General features: G+C 40.4%; 1 protein-coding gene across 1 annotated transcript in view; it reads left to right on the top strand.

Moving 5' to 3' along the window:
* The window catches only part of adamts6 (ADAM metallopeptidase with thrombospondin type 1 motif, 6), a 52,270-nt gene extending 27,661 nt beyond the window's left edge, over positions 1 to 24,609 (top strand). Inside the window, exons 12-25 of the mRNA XM_077497618.1 lie at positions 3,043 to 3,150; positions 7,081 to 7,226; positions 8,073 to 8,136; positions 10,554 to 10,656; positions 10,971 to 11,104; positions 11,270 to 11,393; positions 12,448 to 12,528; positions 15,139 to 15,302; positions 15,396 to 15,534; positions 15,753 to 15,882; positions 17,120 to 17,324; positions 18,488 to 18,664; positions 19,816 to 19,972; positions 22,681 to 24,609. Of these exons, the coding sequence (XP_077353744.1) occupies positions 3,043 to 3,150; positions 7,081 to 7,226; positions 8,073 to 8,136; positions 10,554 to 10,656; positions 10,971 to 11,104; positions 11,270 to 11,393; positions 12,448 to 12,528; positions 15,139 to 15,302; positions 15,396 to 15,534; positions 15,753 to 15,882; positions 17,120 to 17,324; positions 18,488 to 18,664; positions 19,816 to 19,972; positions 22,681 to 22,790 (1,842 nt within the window). The 3' untranslated portion in view covers positions 22,791 to 24,609. The remainder of the gene's footprint in view (positions 1 to 3,042; positions 3,151 to 7,080; positions 7,227 to 8,072; positions 8,137 to 10,553; positions 10,657 to 10,970; positions 11,105 to 11,269; positions 11,394 to 12,447; positions 12,529 to 15,138; positions 15,303 to 15,395; positions 15,535 to 15,752; positions 15,883 to 17,119; positions 17,325 to 18,487; positions 18,665 to 19,815; positions 19,973 to 22,680) is intronic.
* The last annotated feature ends 914 nt before the right edge of the window (positions 24,610 to 25,523 follow it).

Below are 25,523 nucleotides of genomic sequence, written 5' to 3' on the forward strand. Positions count from 1 at the left end.
ATATATATAGAGAGAGGTAAAGTCAACTGAATTCCTCTCTTTTCATTGCTCTCTGGTTCGCGTTCGGTTGACTTAGTAATAAAGTAGAAAATATAGATATAAATATATATATATATTTTTTACAGTTTTCAAATGTAGGAAGTACAAGCCTATATTATATAAATATATGCTACTAGGCACGGTAACATTTGTCCTTGCTAACCTCACACCACTGACTGGACGTGAGCCAATCAGTCTGCCTGAATATTCCAGTCTGTAGACGGACTAGCCTACCAGCACGTCTTGACATCGTCACATCTGGAACGTGCAGTCATGTACTTAAATTTTTTTTTTTGCAGGTCCTTGAAAAGTCATGGAGAGTTTTTGAAAAGCGCTTGGTCGTTATCGCCTGTGACATTCCCCCCCCCCCAGTGCGCATATTTCAGCTCGCGCAGGCGGGCCTGTCCCTGTGGGAAATGAGCTAATAGGCTCTTCAGGTTTATATTTCCTGTTTGAGAGAAGGGGGTAGTTTTTTTTTTTTTTTGTGGTGGTGGTGGTGGTGATGATGGTGGGAGGGGTGTAACTCTTTTAATTATTGTCTCTCAAGTGGAGCCGGTTGGGGGGTTTCCGTCAGCACCTCCAAAGAGACAACAAACTAAAGTCAACGCTCCCATTGGGCTGGGATGATGATGATGATGATGATGATGATGATGATGGTGGTGGTGGTGATGGCAGTGAAAACTAAAGAACAAGATGAAAGAAATATGTGGTAATAGACAGTAATGTAAACCATTAGAATGGAGCACGGTCAACGATGTAAACCTGTTCTGAAGATAGAAGAAGAAGATTCTGCAATATGGAGATCAGCATGGGCATGTACGGTATTCCATATGCTTGATATCCATCATTAAGTACTAGTACAGTCTTTGTCCTCACTTGTAAGACAAATCAGCTCAAAGGGTTTCCCATAAACCGATCGCACACTTTGCTTACCCAGCATGTCCCACGTGGACTTCAATCAAATTCAGATTTTTATCTCAAAGTCAAGATGAAGTTATCATTGCTTCGTGGCCCTTCCATAGAACCCCTTTCTTTTTCTTCAATCACCAGCTTGTTCTCCCCTGGTGTAAATCCATCAGGCCCATATCTGCGTTGACGAGGGCCCGAGCCGTTGACCTCTCAGTGATAGCGAACGCAAGTGGCGCGGTGGCTTATTGAAAGCAGCTGGCGACGGCGAGTGGCTGCAACCAGAGAGGGGTGGTTTGCCGCTTTGTTGAATCTGGAGGGAGGCCCTGGTACATTCACTGACCCCGACGGGTCAGAATCCGCACATCGGATCATAACTCTTCTTCATTGGTCAACTTTTCTGCCAAGCATGACTGTCCAGTAAAACCCTTTGAAGATGATAGTGCAGGTTGACCTGGTGGAGTTTTCATGGCAAATGTTAACGTGTTTTCACTTGATGTTTTTATTTACACTGCGCTGCCTTCGCTTACTTTGGACCCAACTGGATGGTCTTGAACTGGAATTTCCAAAATCATGTGCAGACAAATGGGATGCAACAATAGGATCCGGTCCAGACCTTAACGATATGTCCAAACAAAATCAGCTGTTTATTCAAGACACTTTGAGTCTAGAACAGAGATCCTCAAACAATGGTGCACACACTCCTGGTGGTTATACCCAAAATTCACTTCTACGCTGTTCTAGACCGAGATTCTCGTCAACAATCAAAAAGACCGTACACATCCGATTGTTCTGGAGCGTACTTTCCCAAACATTTTCAAGCCACCCACACCTTTCAGCATCCTGAATTTGGGATATCAACCCCATAGGTGCATGCAGTAGAGAGTCTCATCTCGAGTCGTTTTTGTCGGGAGATGTCTGCATGTTCTGGACCGGACTCCCGAAACTCTTTAAGCCGCTTTAACCATTTCAACATCCCAAGAGCGACAGTGAATTTTCGGGTATCAGCCCATCACAGTTCGTGAATTAGAGATTAAAAATGAAAATCTAAGAAATCACATGTGCAGAAGTATTCCCAATTGTCGGGATGTTGAAGTGGGTGTGCGGCTTGAAGGGATTGACGGAAGACGAGGGGACAACTGGCGGCAGCTGAAGGTAATTTTTGGGTATCAACCTCGTGTTCGAGACAGGGAAGGAGTCTAGAATAAACACCGTTGTGTTTTTCCAGACACTCGGTAAGACTAAAGATATTCGAGAGGCCAGCAGGTCATCTTGTAGACCCGGGAGGCCCGTCGCTCCGCTGGGAACGGCGCTTCCTTGAGATGGCAATCCGGCGTGGTGGCGCGGTGAGCAAGCGTTAGTCACGCCACTGAGGCGACTGACTCAGGACATTGAAGCGCACCAGGACCTTTTGCGCCGCAGTCACACATTCGTCCAGGTTTAAAGACACAATTCCGCCATACATCCTGATGAATTACTTTTAACCCGCCATGTTACGAATGAATTACCCTCCAGAAAGATGTTCGCAACATAAATTGTTACTTGGAACATTTTTTCTACGTATTATGTATTCCGTAGCACCTTGGGTGTCTCGTAGTTCGGCAGTTAGCGACCAGTTCCACAAATAAGAGGTAAAACGGTTAAAATTGTCACTTAAATTTGAAATCTAATTTCGTTTTAACTTAAGCCTGCTAGCTTAACGCTAACATAAAACGCGAAACGTGGACTGGCTAATGAAAAATTAGCAGAGATTTTACTGTAATTCTAAAAGTCAAACAACTGCTACTTTAACACAACCGGGGCACACATTGTTCACATTGATTCTCGCTACTCTGCGGGAACAACACATATTGAAACTACAAAACATATCGTATTACTCCGGAGGACATCCTCTTCTTCTTTTCGCTGTTAGTAATTATGCTGCATATCTTTGAGGAGACTTCAGTGCTTCCTGGCAAAATGTGGTACAACACTGAAGGCGTGCCATTCAAAAATTCAGATTCGAAACCATTTCTTGCTAATATGGACATTTTCGTACAGTGTGTCAGAATGTTTGTTGATGTGTTCTGACCAACTTGCTTTTGCCTTCTTTCCTAGGAAGTGTGTAGAGAGCTCTGGTGCCTTAGCAAAAGCAACCGCTGCGTTACAAACAGTATTCCTGCCGCCGAGGGAACGCTGTGCCAGACGGGGAGCATCGAGAAAGGGGTAAGTCCGCCCGCCAAACGGCTTCTGCGGCACATCTGATGATCTCGAGAACACAGAGGTTGGGAATCACCGCACTAGAAGCACTTCTTTTCAACACTTAACTCTTGTGCGACTGCAGTGTATTTTGGCAGCGCAAACAATCTCAGAGACGGATAGCTGAAAACACAAGCTAACCGCATGGCTAGCCGATACGCCGATTGACAATTCCGAGCTTACGTCACAAGTCAAAATGGTGCCAAATAACAAGCGTAGCCTACATAAGAGTTAGCTAAGCTGCCCACTTACTTGAAATGTTTTGTATTGTTGGGAAGTCGTCATTTCACCAAGCGTAAGAACTAATCAGCCAAAGCAAGCGCTAGCTAGCTTGCGGTAGCCCCTGTCTGCTGGGTTGATTTGATTTTTGGTTGATTTTTTTTTACTTCTACTTTGGTAAATAAGTCTAATCAGTACTTCTACTTCCATCAGTCTTATTTTACACAGAATCAACTATCTGTTTTAGCATTAAGGCTTGTGCTAACGCTAGTTAGCATCTGGTTTAAAAAACAAACTCTTTATTGTGCTAACTTGCCAACGTGGATAGTTTATATCGATAGCAACGATTCACTTTTTAAAAACAACTTCTAAATATTACTTAAGTACATAGTGTGAGTAGTTTTGCCGCCTCTGCACACTAGCGAGGCAAGCTTTAGCTTTACGTCACTGGCGTGCTGTCCATGGCAGCCAGGTTAGGGAGAGACAGTTTTAACGCGGATTATGGCGGTTATTGTGGACGGATGGTTGGCGGTCTAAAAGGGAAGAATGGGAGAGTGTCACGAGCTGTCAGCGGCCATTAGCATTAGCTCAGTGGAGCCTTTGAGGGTCGGGGCCCGCGGACAGCGTCCTGGACAACACAGGGGGCCCCAGGTTGAGCCGGGGGGGCTTTTGGAAGCGCTTTTGGAGCACTTTTTAGGAGCGCTGCCCCGCCGTTGCCCGTCTGCCCCCGGCCGGGGATAGCTTCAAAGGAACACGACTGTCAGCCGTTTCTCACCCGCCGTGTAATGAAGAGAGGCCCGGCCAACGGGAGAGGGCAGGGGGCAATTGGGGGGGGTGCTAAGGGGGTGGATTGGAGGGCCACAAAGACAAAAAGTGACCCACTGAACTGAGCTTCTTGTGTGCTCTCACCTTGCCGGAGGTTGTTGTGTAACGCAAACCTCTCGGATGCGACATAATCTCGTTTTCCAGAGCCGCCCGAGGACGTGCGAGACAAAGCCAGGCAAAGAAAGAGGACAGTGTGAGGACAACGTAGCTCTCGCTCACCTTTAGTAGTGGGAAGCAACAGAGTACAAATACTGCATAGTGACTTCAGAGGTTTGTTTCTAAATAAATCGTACTTGCCAGAAGGAGTTGAATCTGTACGTCTACTTTCGCCGGTCTTATATATATTTTTTTCAAAAGTACTTCTACTTAAGTCCAGCCACTGAGTTCTTTTGCTCACCTTGAAGCTCACGCTCGCGCTCGGGGCTCTTAACCTACTGACACAGTTGGTGAAACAAAAGGCCTGCCTCTGATCCGCTCGGATCTCCCAACAGGCTTAGAGAGCAGCTTAACACCCTCCCGCGGCGCCCTTGCAACCAACGTCCCAGAAGACACAAGGAAATAAAAGAAGTATTCTCTGGCCAAGTGGGCTTCTGCACACGCCACACCCAGAAGACTGGGAAGTAGGACGCATCCCACTTTAAGCTTGTGAAAGAAGTTTTAGGTCAGGTGTGAAAAAAAAAAAAGACATGACCGGGATAAGTAATATAGGTTACATTAAGGAAGAAAGCTTTTTCAGAGGTGGTTTATTTGATCAAATGAGTCATTTCAATCTTGCATGTTCTATTTTTATAGTTATATTAAATGTCCGCCCTGTCATTACGGAATGACTGCTCCTACAAGGAACCCTCTGTTGTTTTCAGTGACATCACTAAGAGCATTTTGTCTTTCCTCAATGGGTACAAAACAGGACAAGCTAGTGGCAGAATAATTTTTTTTTTTTTTTTTTAAGTTAGATGTTGTCAAACTTGTCCACTCTGTCACAGTGGATTATCAATTGATCTGTAAACCTTTCAGAAAAATACAATTTATTTACTAAACCATACACCGGCAGCTTGCTAACCGAAACATATATGAAAAGTGACGGTCCACCGTGTGCTGATTAAATGCTAATACTAGCTAAAAATGTCCACCCTGTCATTGTCCGCCCTGTCAGCAAGCTTGTATTATTTTACCTGTTAAGATTTACATTGTCTGCAGACATTTTGTCTTTCTTCAACGGGGACAAAACAAGAACAGCTAGTGGCAGAATTAATTTATTTTCTTTCTTTTTTTTATTTTTTAAGTTAGATGTTGTCAAACTTGTCCACTCTGTCACAGTGGATTATCAATTTATCTGTAAATCTTTTAGAAAAATAAAATATATTTGCTAAACCATACACAGTCAGCTTGCTAACCGAAAAACAGATTTGAAAAATGAAGGTCCACCGTGTGTTGATCAAATGCTAACACTAGCTAAAAATGTCCACCCTGTCATCATTGTCCACCCTGTCAGCAAGCTTGACTGCAGACTGTTAATTTATGAAAAATAAATCCACGTAAAGGAACTTAACCGATATGATTTAATATGACATAACCCCCCCCCCCCCCAAAAAAAAATACAAATTCTGCACACAAAACCTTATAATGACAATGCGTTTTTTTTTTTTTTTTTTTTTTTTGGGCTTCCATGTTTAAACTTTTATTGCACATAAAAATAAAACTGAGACATCATGTCCTCGAAAAAAAAAACCGTTTGAAATGTGTACTACAGGCGTACTTAATAATATTATTCGTAATTAAAAAAAGACAGTAATGACATAAATAAAAAAATAAATACAATCTAAGAAATAAAACAAATAAAATGAAATAAAACATTTGTAACGACATTTTGCTTCAGTTCAGTGGCCATTGGGCTGCTCCTTTTGTTGTGTATATCCTGGTCACCAGGGGGCAGTATAACACTGCCATACAGGTATACATAAAGTTGATGATCTTCACTGAAGATAAAGAATTTACGCCTGTGAACATTTCTATATTGTCTGCCAAGCGTGTTGCTCCGACGGTCATGTTCAAATGTCCGTTGTTGAAGTTGTTAAAACGCTGCGTCACCAATGTCTGTTAGCATTAAGCTAAACGGACTGTGGTAAGGCAAAGCTACGTGGTTTTTAAATACGCAGCAAGTAATTCTCCCACTTTTTATGATTTCGCTTGACAGTAAACTTCAACTGGGAGAGGCATGAAACAGCTTGAAGCCTCTTTTTTTTTTTTTTTTTTTTTGATGAATTGTTCCCCGTCTGCCAAACTGCTTCTTGTTGTAAAGTGAGTTGAGTTCACCGCCACCGTACAGCTCTCGTATCGCCAACTTTGACTCACAAATCATCCGCACGACGGCTCCTATCTCGAAAAAAAAGTCATCTCACTCGTATCTCAAGGCATTTGTCCTTGGGATTTGCACATTGCAAACATTTAGCTTACTCGGCGAATTCCGGAAAGACAAGGCAGAAATAATTTCCCTTGTGACAAACACCGAGCTTGAAAAGAAAAAAAAAAAAAAGAAAAACGGACACAAACGATAAAAGCCCTACAAGGACGACAGCCGAAGTGGTAAATGAAATTATGGGCTGAGTAATGGCGCGATTGGGAGTTAGCGTGTGTTTAAAAGGGCTTGAAAGAAGGATGGCGCACGTGTTGCTTAGGGAGGAAAAAAAAAAAAAAGTCATCAGTCAAGCGCTGTGTAGTCTACATTTCATACCGAAGCTAATTTACAGCCTGGACCGGGACTGCTCGGAAAACAGTAAAACTGACACTCGTCTTTTGTCCCAGCTCGTAATAAGTTTGCCGCTGGCTCATTGTGCTCTCCCCGGCTGCTCGCAGTGGTGCTACCAGGGCGAGTGCGTGTCCTTCGGGACCTGGCCGCAGAGCGCGGACGGAGGCTGGGGCCCCTGGTCCACGTGGGGGGAGTGCAGCCGGACGTGCGGCGGCGGCGTCTCCTCGTCCGCGAGGCACTGTGACAGCCCAGCGTAAGTAGGCAAAGTAAGCCACAGCGAGCGAAACACACACACACCCGGGGGGGGGGCAGTTGTAACGGCCAATCAAAACGCACACGGGGTACCAAGCCTAAACGAGACCTAGCTAACGCATCTTTAGAATCGATTAGCTCATTTGCTCCCAAAAACGTATAAATACGTTCTATTTTAAACATATTGTGTCCCAAAGACATATTTATACGTTTTTTTTTTTTTTGTTATGCTAGAGCATACGGAAAGCTTTGATGCAACTTTTAAACTGCAGAGAGTGGGTGAAAAAAATTTGTAGTAATGTCAAAGACGGCCAGTGGGTGGCAGCAGAGTATAAGAGATCAACCAGTGCCGTGGTAAAAACTAGCTGTTTCCCAATATAATGAAACTTAGCTATATTGTAATGCTAATTGCTGCAAAATGGAAACAGATAGAAATATACTTTTTTTTCCTGATGAAAGAAGAGACTTTAATTTTTCTTTTGATAGATTCCATGTTTTGATAACAATAGAACACAATGTTCTGTGGGCCTGGCAAAATTTGTCAAAATCCAGTAATCTCTTTGAATCCAACCGCTTTTTCCCTGACAATCGCGCCATGTTTTTGTGCTTCACTAAATTTGTGGGTGACGTTTAGCTTTTGTACCTTTAAAGTTGTGCTCATAAGTTGACATCAAGCACATCTCTGTTCTTTTTTTTTTTTTTTACTTTTGTCCTTGGTGGAATGCGATTTCGGTGGTGTAACGTGTCACAGTTGCGCCTCTGTTAAGGGTCGCGCGTTTGAAGAGGTTGTTGCCGTGGCGACGAATGATGTCACCTTTCATTCAAGCGTCCCGTGTGTCCCGCTCAGGCCTTCCGGAGGAGGGAAGTACTGCCTCGGGGAGAGGAAGCGCTACAGGTCCTGCAACACTGCCGTGAGTTTCTCTTCTTCTTCTCTTTCTTCTTTGTGCAACCCGAAGCCTGCGGGAGGCTTTGCTACGCTTTTCTGGGCAAGGTCTTTCCAAGGTCAACGCACAGCTTCCTGATTTCCTGTCTCGGTGGAAGTCCGGCGAGACGGAGATTTAAAAAAAAAATGGCGGTGATTCAGTATTCCCGCGCGAGATGATTCCCGACGAACACATTGCTCATGACACTTCCTTGGAGCGCACGTCGGGCGACAGCTTCGCACTTTACGGCGTGCAGAGCAACGGGCCGAGGGACTTGGAGCAACACTTTGGATAAATATTTAATGTGGCCACGTGTCGACACCCAAACTCCCTCGAAGACCGCTGCTCAGCTATTTCCATATGGCGTTTTTTTTTGTTTTTTTTTGTGTTTTTCCTCCAAGAATTAGAAGCATCTACAGTATATTGGCCAAGTATGTCAAAAATATACAACACATTTGTAGTCACTTTAGTATGGAAGCATATTGCATTTACTTGGGGGGGGGAAAAAAAAATAAAAAATCCTGTTTTTCTGACTAATTTTTCTGGGGAGCTTTGTTAATTTTTGAGTATTTTTTTCTCAGTTTTTCTGAATATTTTTTGTTTTGTTTTACTGATTTTTTTTTTTCTGTCATAAAAAAATATTCCAAAAACAGAAAAAAAATTACTCAGAAAAAAAAAATTATTCCAAAAAACAGCGAAAAAAAATATTCCAAAAAACAGAAAAAAAAAATGATTACGAAAAACAGAGCACCGACTTCTGTTTTTCTGAGTATTTTTTTTTGGACCTCTGAACTCCAAATGACTTGTTTCAGACCACTGACCTGTATATATGACTGGATAGCCGTTAGCCCATACACGCCAGTGCAAGCCTTTGAAGTCACAGGGCGGCCATCTTGTTACTCCCACATCGCGAGCAGACTACTGTATAAACTATAGGGTATACGTACAGATAATAATTTTTTTTCTGTTTTTTGGTTTTTGTTTTTTAAATAATATTTATCCCCCTGTTTTTGGAGTAGTTTTTTTTATTTTCTGTTTTTCTGAATTTTTTTTATTATTTTTTTTTATCAGTAAAACAGAAAAAAAATCAGAAAAACAGAAAAAAAAATTACTCAAAAAAAACAAAACTCCCCCAAAAAATTAGTTAGAAAAACAGTTTTGTTTTGTTTTTCTCCAAGTGAATGGAACCCGCTTCCATACTTTTGTAACTTTGTAAAAAAAAATAAAATGAAAAAAATAAAAAATAATTTATTTTTTTTTTAAAACATGCAAAGTGAAAATCTGCTTAATAACATATAACGCAAAATGGTAAAATGAGTCAGTGACAGAGCCCGGGTGGACGGTCTGGCCGCCGCTTCTAAAAAAAAATAAAAAATAACAGCTGAGGGAGGACAAGCGTGACGAGGAAAACAAACAGCATCCCAAACCGCCGTTTCATCACGCTGACCACAAGCGCCAGATGGCCATGAAGCAAAAACAGACACGCTTCAGTCAGAAGACTGATATTAATGTTGTTGTTTTTTCATTTGCTGTTGTTGCATCGACTCAGTTACAAAGTTACAATTGTTTGTTTACTAGAGGCATAACTTTGGAGAAGGCAAACAAGTCCGTTATCTGATCTCAACTCAATAATTTTTTTATTTTTTATTTTTTTTTAACAAAACACTGCCGAAAATTCCTGTTTTTTCTCAATGGTGACGCATTAAGCTTAATAAAGTGGAGTTACTAAAGCTTTTATGGAGGCCACAGCTAAATTTGTGGGGTGGAAATTTAGATGGATAAAGTGTATATAAAAAGTCTACACGCCCCTTTAACCCGCCTCTTCGAATGCCAGGTTTTAAAGATAAAACATTTTTAACACTTTTTTTTTTTCCACCAGGAATGTGACATATAACGTTTACAACACAATCTAAAGAGCGAGAGAGAGAGAGAGAAAAAAAAAATCTATAACATGCACAAAATCTTCTACGCTAAGAAGCAAAAATATACCTTAGAAAGCCTACTAGAACATCTGAACTTTATTTGGTGTTAATCAGAGGACACCCATGTAACACGAGTTTGAATGTGATTGGCTAATACTGAACACAGGGTGTGCGCACTTATGCAACCACATTCTTTGAGTTTTTTATTTTTACCTCCTTTGTGAAAGTTTTGAAATGATTTCATCATCTAATTTTTTTAATATCATAATATTGAATTAGGATTTTTTTTTATAAAATAATGAAAAATACAATAAAACAAAAATATTTTTGTGAAAAAAACAACAACAACAGCAAGTTGATTAATTTTCTATGTACAAGTAGCAGCGAAGTCATGAATATTTACAAATGATACAACCAATGATACAGATTAGAAAGTGTCCATAACAAAAATGTTTTTTTTTTTTTTTCTACTATGTGTGACAGGTCTGTCCCTCGGGATCTCGTGATTTCCGGGAGAAGCAGTGCGGCGACTTTGACAGCATGCCTTTCCGTGGCAAGTACTACAACTGGAAGCCTTACACCGGCGGTGAGTTCACAAAAATCACCAAGAGAAGGTTCTAGTCTCAATAGAAGATTTTAGTTTTAGAGATAAGCTCCTCAACCCAAGGGAAGGTTCTAGTCCAAGTCCCACCAAGGCTCCACTAACGATAGAAAGTGTTTGTCCAGTGTGGACGTTCTTGTCCCAAGACAAGTTTCTAGTCCTGAGAGAAGACTTTAGTCCAAAGAGCTTTCTTGTCGCAAGAGAAGGTTTTCGCCCTGAGAGAAGGTTCTTGTCATTTCCATCACGTTGCGTGCATGCAAATCGCTCGTTATACAAATGAAGTTGCCGTTGCCTCGCAGGCGGCGTCAAGCCGTGTGCCCTCAACTGCCTGGCGGAGGGATACAACTTCTACACCGAGCGCTCTCCGGCCGTCATCGATGGCACGCGATGCCAGGCCGACTCCTTGGACATATGCATCAACGGCGAGTGTAAGGTGAGCCAGCTTCGCTTCATCGCTTCATCATACGTTGAGCTTATTTCGATCGTGCGCAGACGTCGGGATGAACTGCAGCGAGTGGAACCTTGGCATTCGTCACACCTACACGGCTCGGTGTGAACGGTGCGGCTTGCACGGGATAAATGTGTTCTTGCGTTGCAGCACGTGGGCTGTGACAACGTGCTGGCGTCGGACGCCAAGGAGGATCGATGTCGAGTGTGCGGAGGCGACGGCAGCGCCTGCGAGGCCACCGAGGGACTCTTCAACGACTCTCTGCCCCGAGGAGGTGAAACGCTTTTAAAACCGATACACATACATCCATCCATTTTCTTGACCGCTTATTCCTCGCAAGGGTCGCGGGGGGTGCTGGCGCCTATCCCAGCTGGCTTCGGGCAGTAGGCGGGGTGCACCCTGAACTGGTTGCCAGCCAATTACGGGGCACACAAAGACGAACAAGCACTCACAAGCACACTTAAGGACAATTCAGAGCACCCAATTAACCTGCCATGCATGTCTTTGGAATGTGGGAGGAGACCGGAGCACCCGGAGAAGACCCACGCAGGCACGGGAAGAACATGCAAAGTCCACCCAGGAAGGCTGAAGCCTGGACTCGATCTTGCATCCTTCGTACTGTCTGTCATCCACCGTGCCGCCACCAATAAACAATGAATATAATAAAAAAAATTCAGCTCTTAATATTTGGTAGACATTTTATATAATGCGTAGACAATTTCCGAAGACGACATTTGAAATTGAGCAGCAAGTCTGCCATTTTGTTTCAAAAATGACATACATCCACGACACAAATAGACTGGCTGTAAAACAACCCGGTTAAATATGAGCAAAATACCTGCACTTAATATATTTCATTTTTGGTCAGACATGTTTCAATGCATGTAGTAAAAGATCAACGATGTATACGAAGACCCGGTGTAAGTGCAACAAAGACACATCTGCCATCTAGTGGTGAATGGTGTTATTACAACTTAAAACTACAGCTGACCCTTGGATATTCACAATTTGGCACCCGTGGATTTGCAATATCCATATATTTGCATATGACAATATTTGGAATTTCCTGTTATCTATGTCTAATTTCCATAACTTCGTGTGCGTAGTGTATGATGTAATGATATTACACCGCACCGCATTGTGTCATAGCTGACAGTCGTGATGCGAAACATCTTTTTCCTTCTATGGTAGGCCCAAGTGTGTGCATCTAAAAATACTCGTGTCGCGTCCGCCCGCTTTTTGTCCTTTTTTGGACCATTTGGTCTTTTATTTGGACTCTATACATCCGCTTGTAAAAAAAAAAAAAATGCACTGCGCTTCTCTTGCAGGCTACATGGAGGTGGTCCATATCCCCAAAGGTTCCGTTCACATCGAGATCCGAGAGGTCACCATATCCAAGAACTACATCGGTAAGTTTGGAGCGGAAAAATTGCTCAACAAAAGGATTTGTTTGGATAAAAGAAGAACCTATTTTTGTTTTTTTGTATTTTTTTTTATGGGACAACAGAATATGAAGGACCAAAACTGCAAATATTAAAAAAACTAGAAATGAATAAATAAATGAATAAATAAATAAATAAATAAATAAATAAATAAAAGTGAATAGAAAAACGGTGATAAAAATATAATTAAAAAATTGCATGCAAAAAATAAATATAAATGGAAATAAAAACAACAATATCTATCTATCTATCTTGCTAGCTAGCTTTCTATCCATCCATCCATCCATCGAGATAGATAGATACATAACATAAATAAATAAATAAAAATAAAATAAATACAAAAATTAAAAAATGAGATTCAAAAAATACATGTAAAAATGAATGTCAAACTAAATACAAAAATGAATATAGAAATATTGAATTAAATATCAACCAATAAATAAAAACGCTCCGCTCTCACATGTATTCATTTCCTGCTGCAGACGCTCTGTCAGGTCAAAAATGTTATTCAAATGAGGGGGGCGGTCCTAAGCGTGCCTCGGGTTGGGCTCCACTGTCGCAACGCTGCCTTTCGATGGGAAGGCAGAACGAGGCCAAGCGAGGCTGAGGTAGAAACGCCGTCACTCCGTTCTGGAACCTGTCACGGAAAAGCGCCTTATGGCTTAATTGCCTCCACTCAAACCAAATTGAGATGATAGTTCCTGCGGTTCAAACCGGGTCCTCCAAAGAGACCGCAAGTTCCTGGAAGTAAAACATTCCAATTTAAGGTTACCAGTACCAAGACTTGAATTTTTCCTAGAATTTCCGCTACGCACGTTTCAGCAACCGGATTTTAACCCTGAACGAGGACATTTGTATGTTTTACTGCAGGAGTTGTTCTGGGGTAATTTAGCCGTAGTTCCTGGAAATGAAAGATTCTGATGAGATGGTCCCGGTGCCAAAACCTGCAATTTCCCTGGAGTCCCCCGCTGAAAATGTATCTTAATAGCACATTTTGACAGAAAGGAACGTTTACACCAGAGATGATCTTACGCAGTCCTCGCAAACGCATCCTGGCGTCTTTTTTTTTGTTTTTTTTGGAACACGTCATGACAAATCTGTGACGAGCTTGAAAATATTTGAAGCGATTGTACACACAACAGCGCTCGCAATCAGTGCCAGATGTGCGCTTCGGCGCGAGTCGTAAACACGTGACCCAACGGGATGGTTTGGAGGAGAGCGGCGTTTGTTTTGACAACCGTAAAAAAAAAAACAACAAAAAAAAGACGGGGCGCCGTTTCAGCAGATTAGCAGCGGCTTTTACCTGAAATCTTTTCCCGTACGCATCGTGTGTGCGAGTCTGTGAGAACAGAGGCATGTCAGGCGGGATGATGAAGACGAACGAGGCCGATGACGTCACAACCCGCTTGATTGTCTCCACCTGTAGCCTCCTCGGCTACCGTGCACATCTGCTTCTCGTTCTCCCGGCTCTCTCCAAAATGGCTCGCTTTGGTCGTCGTGATCATCTGGCGGCAAATAAATGGACATGGAAAAGGGCTTTCCCACACTCGGATATTAGGACTGGATATCGATTCTAATTTCCTCAATCGATTTTGATTCACAAGAGTTCAGTTCATGTATTCCGATTCGGTTCATTTCGCTTCAATCTGATAGTGATTAAATCATTCACTGGCAGCCATTTTCACTGAAGCATTCGCTGCCGGCTGTTTTATGGGATTTGGGCTGATTTTGCAAGGCCCACAGAATATTCTGTTCTTTTGCTATAAAAATATGGAACCTCCCAAAACAAAGATTCTCCTCATCAGGAAAAAAAAAAGTATATTTCTATCAGTTTACGTTTTGCAGCAATTAGAATTAGAATATAGCTATGCTTAATCAATATTCACATTCCTGGTGAAAACACTGACAAAAAGAGCTTGTTGCAACAAGGCACCGGCTGATCTCTTATACTCTGCTGCCACATGATGGCCATTTTTGTATTAACTACCATTGCTTTAAGCTATCTCTTCATGTCAGAAACTGCATCAATGCCTTCTGTATGTGCTTTCATTAAAACACATTTAAAAAAAAACGTATAAATACGTTTTTGGGTGTGAAGGACGAAGTAATAAAAAACATTTACACATTTTTGGGTTTGAACGAGACATGATTAAAAACTCCACAAATATTAGATTCCAAAGTAAATTTTCAACACGTGTTATAATCACTTAAGTGTTACACAAACATCGGAATCAGCAAGGATGAGATACAATATTTTCATAATTCTCATTCAATAATTGTAAATATAAACTTAAAGGATTCTGAATTGTCTAAAAGTGCAATAAGTCAGCTCTTTCACCAATGTAAAAAATACTTTTCAATCCACGTGAACAGTAAAATTGGCCTTTAAAATTACATTTTCTTAAGAATTTATGGGAAAAAGAGATATTAAAATTAATCAATTCATGATTTTATGACTCGATATCGGGCTTGAAAAAGAAAATCGATTCACTATCATTTTTTTTTTTTTAAACCCAGCCCAATCAAATACTACAATACTTCACTCTTTTTTTTTTTTTTTTTTTTTCTTCCTCCCAGCGTTGAAATCCGAAGGGGACGACTATTACATCAACGGCGCGTGGACCATCGACTGGCCCAGGAAGTTCGACATCGCCGGCACCGCCTTCCACTACAAGAGGCCCACCGACGAGCCCGAGTCTTTGGAGGCCCTCGGGGCAACCACGGAGAGCCTGGTTGTCATGGTAACAACGCAAATCAGCCAATCGGCTGAGCGACTGCCGACGCTCGGCGGGAAACCAAAAGTTGCGTCTCCTCCCTTTGCCCTTTCTTCTCAGATCCTCCTCCAGGAACAGAACCAGGGCATCCGATACAAGTTCAACGTGCCCATCCAGCGCACGGGGAGCGGCGACAACGAGGTGGGCTTCTCCTGGTACCACCTGCCCTGGTCCGAGTGCTCGGCGACGTGCGCCGGAGGTAAGTCGGCATCCCAGTCGCTTCGGTTTGTCTGAAATGTTTGAATATAGCTCTTAAAATATGTCATGATCACGTAAACCACATATGTTTAGGGTTTCTAAACGAGCGTTAGGGTTTTAAACTTGCGTTACGGTTTCAAAATAGGATTTTAAACTACGGTTAGGGTCCTATCGGTTCCCGTCCCGCTTACCTTGCGATCTGTCTCCCGCCGCCGGCAGGCTCCCAGAAGCAGGAAGTGGTGTGCAAGCGGCTGGACGACAACTCGGTGGTCCAGAACAGCTACTGCGACGCGGACGGCAAGCCCCCCGACAACCAGCGGGACTGCAACGGCGAGCCGTGCCCTCCGGAGTACGTCAAAACGGGCCCGAAAACTCACCAAAACACAATCGTGTTTATTCAGACAGATTATTTCTTCGTGGCTGTTCTCAGGACCAGAATACAATAAATGAATTAAACGTATTTAAACGTCGCACCAAATAATATCATTTCCTCAAACCAAAGTCCACTAGCTTTATGCTAACATGTGGTGTAAAACACCATAGATGGGCTGACACAAGTTAGCATAGATGTTCCAATAATTGTAAACGTTTAGAAAAACAAACAAACAACAAAGAATGAAGAACTTAACATGTTAAATTTCAACACCAAAACCATTTGTCTAAAACTAACTAGCCTAATGGTAACATTTTGGTTTGAAGCGGCCATTTTGGGCTCATTTTGGTCATTCCCAAAAGACCGGTTTGTCTTCGTAAAGCTCATTACTGCCCCCTATAGGAGTGGGGTGGAACATGTCATGATTTTTTTTTTTTTTTATCAAATGTTTCACAAACAGATTTAAAAAAAAAATGCAAAACATTATAAACAGTATTAGCATAGATTTAACTATATTTATAAACACAAACATTAAACAAACCTCAAATAAACTCTGAAACCTTCCATAAAAGTGATATCAGTTGGCTTTTGCTCTTAAAAAAAAATTATATATATATATATATATATATATATATATATATATATATATATATATATATATATATATATATATTTGGAGGAAAATAATAAAGCGAGCAAGATTTACAATTTTCCGCTCTCAACCTGCCGCCAATAATAAGAAGCCCGGAGAGCGACCACCTGCGTTTGATGCTTTTGGCGTCTTCGGCGCGTGCGCCAGGTGCGAGGCGACACGGAGGCCAAGTGGTGCGAAGCGTGACTTTTTTTTTTTTTTTTTTTTAAAGCTTACGTGTGTTCGTGTCGCTCATCTGGATCTACTCCTCGGCGCACACGCTCCTCTTTTCCTAGCGCAGATGTTTGAAGGTGGTAATTGCGCGTGGATGATGATGTCATACTTTTGCACGGTCAAGTTTGTATGCAGTGTAGTATTTATTTTACTTTTTTTTTTTTTTTCAAGTAAGTTGGCTAGTTACCGTAATTAGTTATAAATAATGTTTTTTTTTTCTGGGTCATTTCCTCCTTTTTCTATATTTTATTCTGCATTATTTTGTTCTACTTTATCTGTTGTGTAACGTCAAAAAGGCCCTTGTAGACCAAGCGAGCCTCGCATTGAGTCATTGTTGTGCTCTCCCAGGTGGTTCATCGGCGACTGGTCCGAATGCGGCAAGACGTGCGACGGTGGCGTCCGGACCAGGACGGTGCTGTGCATCAGGAAGATGGGGCCGGCTGAAGAGGAGACGCTGGAGGACACCCACTGTCTGACCCACAGACCCATCGAGCAGGAGGCCTGCAACAACCAGTCCTGCCCGCCCAAGTGGGTCACTTTGGACTGGTCGGAGGTAAAGCAGCTAGCATAGCATAGCATAGCATAGCATAGCATAGCATAGCATAGCATAGCATAGCATAACATAGCTGAAAAATCAGCTTTCCATTTTCAAATGGAATTCACTATTGTGAATTCATGAATTGTTGAATGAATATTGTGAATAACATGAACGAGTTATTATTTTATTACAGTTTAAATCTAACAATTTGACAAAAAAAAACTGCATGAATTTTTTTTTTTTTTTTTCCCCCTATTGCAATTTTAGGCCCAGAAAAAAGAACATGTGGAAAAAGTACACATATGAAAAAGTAAAACATAAAAAACACAAATAATGCAAGAAAAATAACAGGTCTGTACGTAAAAACAAAAACAAAACAAAAAAAACAGTTTGAAAAAATAACTCAGAAATAAGAATGTCTAAAAACTATGTAGGAAAAAAAGAAAAGAAAAAAAACTATTTAAAAATAATGCAAAGAAAAATAGCAAACTTTTAATTAAAGATGCAAAATAAAGTGGAAAGAATAACATAAAAAGGAAAAAAAATTATGTCAACACAGAAAAAATAGGATAAAAAAACTAAAAAAGAAAAAAAAAAGTAAAATAATGCTGAGGAAAAAAAATTGTGAAAAATAATGTGAAAAATTTTAAAATAGGAAAAAAAATAGTATCGGAAAATAAGCAAATATACTGAGGAAAAATCGATTGAAGAATAATGCAGGAAAAACATAAAAATAAATAAATAATGCTGATGAAAAAAATGAGTGGAAAATAATGTGAAAAAATTAAAAACAAAAAAGTATCGGAAAATAAGCAAATAAGCTGAGGTAAAACGAGGGAAGACTAATACAGGGCAACAACATTAAAAAAATGCAAAAAAAATAACAAAAAAATAGTACAGGGGAAAAAAAACAAGTAAATAAACCAAAATAATGTATGAAAACAGCACTAAATAATGATAAAAAATAAAATAAAATAACACGTTCAGAATAATGGAGGAAAAAATATATAAAAAAGAAAAAAATAATACAGTAAAAAACAAGCAAATATAATGCAGAAAAACTACCTAGCAAAAAAAATATGTAAATAAAATAAAAAAGAACACACAAAAACAGAATGCATGGAAATTCTTGTGGAAAAAAACATTCAAGAAAGAAGGCCACATTTTTGTGTTCTTAGTGTACCCCCAAATGCGGGCCCGGCTTCAAGCATCGCATCGCCTTGTGCAAGAGCAGCGACCTGACCAAAACCTTCCCGCCCGCCCACTGTCCGAGCCACAACAAGCCGCCGGTTCGAATCCGCTGCAGCCTCGGCCGCTGTCCTCCTCCGCGCTGGATTCCCGGCGAATGGGGGCAGGTACGTTTCTGCCCATGTGTGTCTGTAATACACCCCCCCCCCCCCCCCCCCCCCCCCCAGTCAGAAGCCTCGCTGACGTGACGCTTCCAGGAAAACGCTTTAGAAGATAGCATTCCCTGCGTCAGCCCTGTATGACTCAAACCCCCCAACCAAAACTAGTGACCAGTTGGTTATTTACGAGGGTTACATCAAAACAGATTCTCTCCAGGGACTTGGTCAGCGCTTCCTGACTTTTATTCAGCCGAGGCACAAATTGTACTTGAGAAAAATGTTACAAAAAGTGGATACACATGTTGTGTTCCTTCTGTCCACTTTGGCCATTCCCAAAAGAGGAACTTTGTTGAATAACGTGCATGACTGCCAACTAAAGGACTGGAGTAAAACTTTTTTTTCAAACATGTTACGACCCACAAAATAAAAGCCATGGCTAAAATGGCACACGAAGGCTGCCATTTTGGTTTGAAGCGGCCATTGTAGGCTCATTTTGGTCATTTCCAAAAGACTGGTTTGTCTTTGTAATGCTCATTACTGCCCCCTACAGCACTGGAGTGGAACATGTCATGATGTTTTTTTTTTTTTTGTTTGTTTTTTTTTTAAATCAAATTTTCACAAAACCGTTTCAAGAAGCCAAGCCCAAAATGACAGAGGAAGTCTGCCGTTTTAGGCTCAACCTGAAAGAAAAATGTGTTCTAGTAATTGACTTTACTGCCACCTACTGGACATCCTGATTTTTCTTCCCAAAACATATCCAGGCAGAAATGTTAAAGATTGTCGGGCCTTGGTGGACATCTGGTTCGCTCCTTTAAATCGATTGTTTACTTGTGATATCGGTGTTGCAACTCCGTTTTCTTTTAAAGTTCAGAGGTCACCAGTCAGACAGTCTCAATCTCAGCAAGTCTACCAGAACATCAATGCACCTTTGCTAATTCAATCATCGAGCAGACCCCCGCTGATAACCTCGGGTGGTCCATCAAAGCCCCCCCCCCCCTCAGAGGTTAAACAACGGAGCAACAGCTGGAGTCCGCTCAGCACATTACATGCCTCATCCACAAAAAAGAGGCGAGGAGGCGTGGATATGAGGAATAGCGATTGATCAAAAAACAAACAAGAATGATAAGACATTAAAGAGCTTTTTTTTTTTGTGGTTGCAGTGCTCGGCGCAGTGCGGCCTGGGCCAGCAGATGCGGACGGTGCAGTGCTTGTCGTACACGGGGCAGCCGTCCAGCGAGTGCGCCGACGCCCTCCGGCCAAGCATCATGCAGCAGTGCGACAGCAAGTGCGACGCCACGCCCGTCTCCAACGCTGACGGTAAAGATGCACGAGACTAAACATATTTTTTACTTTTTTTTTGTATTGACCTCACTAGTGGGAAAAAGAACAATTGTAAATAGTAAAATAAGTGTATATATTGTATTTACTAATGGCTAATTATAACATTATTTATTTATAATTTAGAAATGAACATTGAGCTTTCTTTTTCACATTTTTTCATTACATCATTTTATTGATTTATTGTAAATATTAAATATAATATATAAATATAATTTAATTATAAATAATATGATTTTAAATGGTCCATAAATTATTTTTGTATTTTTTTTTTCAAGTTAGCAAACTATTTTACATGTTTTGTTAATGAAGCCATTTCCCTTGATATTGATTATTCATTTTTATTTTTGATTTATATTAAATAAAAAATAAATGTAAGAAAATAGTCCAAAAACAAATTTGGATTGGAAATTAGACAGACTGAAATAAATTGAAATATATATATATATATTGTATTTTCTAATGGCCAATTATGATAATATCATTTATAGAAATGAGAATTGTGCTTTCTTTTTCACATTTTTTCATTACATAATTTTATTGTTTTATTGTAAATATTAAATATAATATGTAATTATAATTTAATTATAAATAATATGATTTTAAATGGTCCATAAATTATTTTAGTTTTTTTTTAAGCTAACAAACAATTTTACATGTTTTGTTAATTAAGCAATTTTCCCTGATATTGCTTTTTATTTTTGATTTATTTAAAAAAAAAAAAACAAAAAAACAAAAACAATGTAAAAATAGTACAAAAACAAATTTACATGTACATCTAAAATATATATATATATATATATATATATATATATATATATATATATATATATTTTTAGTGCTGTCAAAGTTTGACAGTCACAGAACTATATATTCTATAATTAAATTAAGCCTTTTTATTTAAAAAATAAAAATCAGGAACTCCTCCAACACCCCCCCAAAAAAAAGGGATTTGAAAAAAAATAATAATAATCTGCAAACGGTAAACTTTAAATGTTATTAATTTAGCCATTTCTGTTCCAAAATTGGTTATTTAAATTTAGTCATTTGCATTTCTAAATTAATATAGCTCGTAAAAAGATAATAAAATATAAATTGAGCATTAATCAGTTACTATATAATTATTTTTCATTTTATTTTGTTTTTCTTTTACATCAAGTGTGACCACTTGCACTTTTGAATTTTATTTTATTTATTTATTTATTTTGTTTGTGGTATGACATGTTGTGTGGAGCTCGCATGGAAAACGTGAGCATGCGGTTTACAGGCCGGCTAATTGTCGCTTCGCGGACGGCAGTGAGGCAACGTCTGGTCTCCTCGGGCGGGGGGGCCCGAGGAGCCTAATAAGGGAAGACACTCCGATCATGATAAGGCATTTTACAGCCGCCGCGCGTATGTGTGTGCGCGCGAGCCGTGGCAGCGAGCCCGGCGAGCCGAGCCGAGCCGAGCCGAGCCGAGCCAGAATCCTTCTCGGTCTTCGCCTCGGCGTCCAAGTGGAGCTGCTGCCTTCCCCGAGGGAGGTTTCGCCTCATAAGTATTACAATTACGCGTGAGTCACGGCGGCGGGGGCCGTCCTTCGAGCTATTTTTAGACCTCGGCTTTTTCTTCAGTCGGCTCAAGGGTGAAGTAAAGTCGTAAACGCTACGTTCCAGATACAGCAGGGACCAGATGTGGCCAGATGTTGCCTCGAATGGTGTCGATACAGCTGGGATAAATATCAATCAGATATCAACGTTGTGACGTGTCGCGTTATCTCTCATTGTGCGCCATTGACGTTAACTCATTCAAACCCAAAAACGTATAAATACGTTTTTTTTAATACTTTGTCCCTCCCTACCAAAAACGTATTTATATGTTTTGTTTTTTTATGCTAGAGCATACAGAAGGCTTTGATGCAGCATCTGACCTGAAGAGGTCGCATAAAGCAATGGTAGTTATTACAAAAAAAGGCCATCAGGTGGCGGCAGAGTATAAGAGATCAGCCGTCTGTTGCAACAAGCTGTTTTTGCCAGTGTGCTCCACAGGTTTGTGAATGATGAATCTTTTTCCCATAAATTCTTCAGAAAATAGAATTTTAAAAACCAATTTTTTTTATCTTAGTTTATTTTAGTTAGTTTTTTATTTTTATTTTTTATTTTTTTTTACATTTATTAAAGAGATACTTTAAAAGTATAAAGTATATAAAAGCACGTATTTTAATACTTTGTCCTTCACTCCCAAAATGTTTTTATAATTTTTTTGATTATGTTTTTTAATGCAAAAGCATACAGAAAGAAGGCTTTGATGCAGCTTCGGACATGAAGAGGTGACTTAAAGCAATGGTAGTCATTACAAAAAAATGTCCGGTGGATGGCAGCAGAGATCAGCCATGTTGCAACAAGCTCTTTTTGTCAAGTGTTTTCACCAGGAATGTGAATAATGATGAAACGTCGCTATGTTCTAATGCTAATTGCTGCAAAACGGAAACGGATAGAAATATACTTTTTTTGTTTTTTTACTGATAAAATAAGAGACTTCCTTTTGGTAGGTTCTATGTTTTTATAGCAATAGAACACGATATTCTATGGGCCTCGCAAAATCAGTCAAAATCTTCAGTTGCTTCGGTGAAAACGCGATTGTAAGAAAAACGAATCGTTCCCGCCCGCAACGGGCGCGTTCTGACCCGTTTTGTCGTCTCATCTGCGCAGAATGCAAAGACGTCAACAAAGTGGCCTACTGCCCGCTGGTGCTCAAGTTCAAGTTCTGCAGCCGGGCCTACTTCCGCCAGATGTGCTGCAAGACGTGCCAGGGCCACTGAGGACCGCGCGAGCCGGGAACGGACCGCCAAGATCGCCGGAATGGGAATGGCGACCGATCTTTCGCGGAGAGGCAAAACCACTTGCTCAGCCGTCACGCTGACACAAAAACAAAAAAACGGTTCACTTCTGTGAAGTGGAGCTCGGAGGAGGATCGATTGGTGATGTTATTTTATTATAATAATAATTCCTGGTATCATTGTTGCGTCTTCCTCCGAGTTTGCCGTTTGATCCAAAAGTGCTGGACACGGAGCTGAAAGTCAAAGGACGGACGGACGGACGGACGGACGGACGGACGGACGGACGGACGGACGGACGGACGGGCGAGAAACGCTGTCGCCGGGCGGACTTCTGGCTTGGCTGCATTTTTTTTTTGTGTGTGTGTGTGTGTGTAAATACTTCAGCCGCCAAACGAGATACGACAGAGAAGAGCAAGCCCCGCCCCCGATCATCAGCGTACTGTGTATTTATTATGCAAGAGTCACATAGTAGCCTACTGCCTCGGAAGGGAATGCGATGTCATCGGATGAAACCCGGACGTACTGTAAACGCGCCGTTTCCCAACCTTTTTTGAGCCAAGGCACATATTCGAAAAAAAAATAACAAATCTCACAGCACGCCAGCAAACAAACAAACAAACAAACAAAAAATGGATTTGCAATCCTAACATTTATCCAGAAAATGTGCAACCAAAACACTTAACACATTGGCTTTTTAAATTTTATTTTATTTTTTTGGCGCAGGGACCCATGTTTGAAATTTGCTACTTTTTACGTAATTTCCAGTTAATGGTGATGGAGCTTTTTGTTGGCAGGCCGGATTATTTGGGAGCATTTTTTTTTTTTTATATATTATTATTATTTTGGACACCGCTCTTGTATCTGTATGCTACGTTAGCATTAACAACAGCTAGCTTAGTTCTAGCCCACTCCTTCCATTCCTGCTACAGCTTCTGAATTGACATTTAAAAAAAAAAAAAAAAGTTTACTTTTCGTCCACTTATGGCATTGTAAGTCGAACTTTTTGGACAGTCCAGCCTAACAATTTGTGAGGTTCATGTTAAATCAAACTACAGCAAGAGCTAAGGTGGATATAATTGTGGTGCTAATGCTAACTTGCGTCAAAAGCTAGTTCTCATGTTAGCACTCTTCAACACTGATAGGAAATTGAAAACATTCCCCCCCCCTTGGCTCGTACCGACGTCTGTCCTCAAAGAGTTTCAGTCAAACGTAAATAAAAAACAAAGATGGTGCTAAGCTACGACAGACTTTTGACTAGCTTTGGTTAGGCTAAAAAAAACAGTCGCAACGCTAGGCAGGTTAGCAATAGCAAATGATAGCGTACAGATGCTGGAATGGTGTCAAATTGTTGTTGTTTTTTTACTTTCCCGGGGCTTCCTAACTTTCTGTTTGATGGGGCACCGAATAGTCACCCCTTAACAACAGTCACATCGAGTCAATATTTCCAGCTGTCTTCAATTCGTCCAGCCAATGAGAACAAAAACACCCAAAGTCAATTATGGTGCTTGTGGTGCTAATCATGGTATCTGCTGGTCGTGTTCTTGTCATGTTGTTTGTACCTCACACTGGGAATGTTATTTGTTGTAGTATTGTACTGTTGTACAGCGAGAAAAAAAAAAAAAACAGAAAAAAAAAAACAGGACACTTTCATCCCGCCACCAACAAGCCATTACTGCTGGCTCAGGAAAGGAAAACTTCATATCGGTTTTAATTTGTTGTTGTTGTTGTTGTTGTTGTTGCTGCTGCTGCTACTTTTTGGTAGCCAACGTCAACGTCGTTCCTTGAAGGAGGCTGTCGAGAGACGGGGGGGGGGGGGGGGGGGAGGGGGGGGGGCAGCGGTAGCGCTAGGACTTATCCAAAAAAAAAAAAAAAAAAAAAAAAAAAAAAAAAGAAGCTCTGTTGCTGTGAACTTTTTTGAATGTCGCATTGCTTACATACTTAAAAAGAGACAATGAAAAGCATCTTGTGATGACTTGCGTGTATTTTATATTCAGTATTAATGTTGCTACACTGTTACTAATTTCTTTTTACCCCCCTCAAAATGTAAATTATATGCTAATTTATTGCATTGTCTCACTGGTACATTTATTTTTACTGCATGCAAAAAAATTTTTAGCATCTTGGGGAAAAAAAAAAAAAACGCAGTAAAAACAAAAAGTTAGATATAATAAAATGAGCTGATTTTAAAGACACCACTGTGTGAGTATCTGTGGTGCTAAAATTCCAGACGGTAGGAAAACGCGTAACTACTATTAAATCTTTTATTGCAGTTTCACAACCTTTATTGAGCCAAGGCACATATTTTACATTAAGAAAAAAAAAAAAAAACATGGAACACCACTAGACAAAAATGTCACAAAAAGGATATATTATATCTTATATATATATATATATATATATATATATATTATATATATAGGATATATATAGACATGGTCGTTTAAAAAAAAAAAAAAAAAAAAAAAAACGCCTTACTATACATGGTCGTTTAAAAAAAACAAAAAAAAACAAAAAAAACGGCTTACTATACATGGTCGTTTAAAAAAAACAAAAAAAAAAACGGCTTACTATACATGGTTGTTTAAAAAAAAACGCTTTACTATACATGGTCGTTTAAAAAAAAAACAAAAAAAAAAAACGGCTTACTATACATGGTCGTTTAAAAAAAACAAAAAAAACCCGCCTTACTATACATGGTCGTTTAAAAAAAAAATT

The sequence above is a fragment of the Festucalex cinctus genome, chromosome 15, assembly GCF_051991245.1.
Source record: "Festucalex cinctus isolate MCC-2025b chromosome 15, RoL_Fcin_1.0, whole genome shotgun sequence".
Classification (NCBI taxonomy): domain Eukaryota; kingdom Metazoa; phylum Chordata; class Actinopteri; order Syngnathiformes; family Syngnathidae; genus Festucalex; species Festucalex cinctus.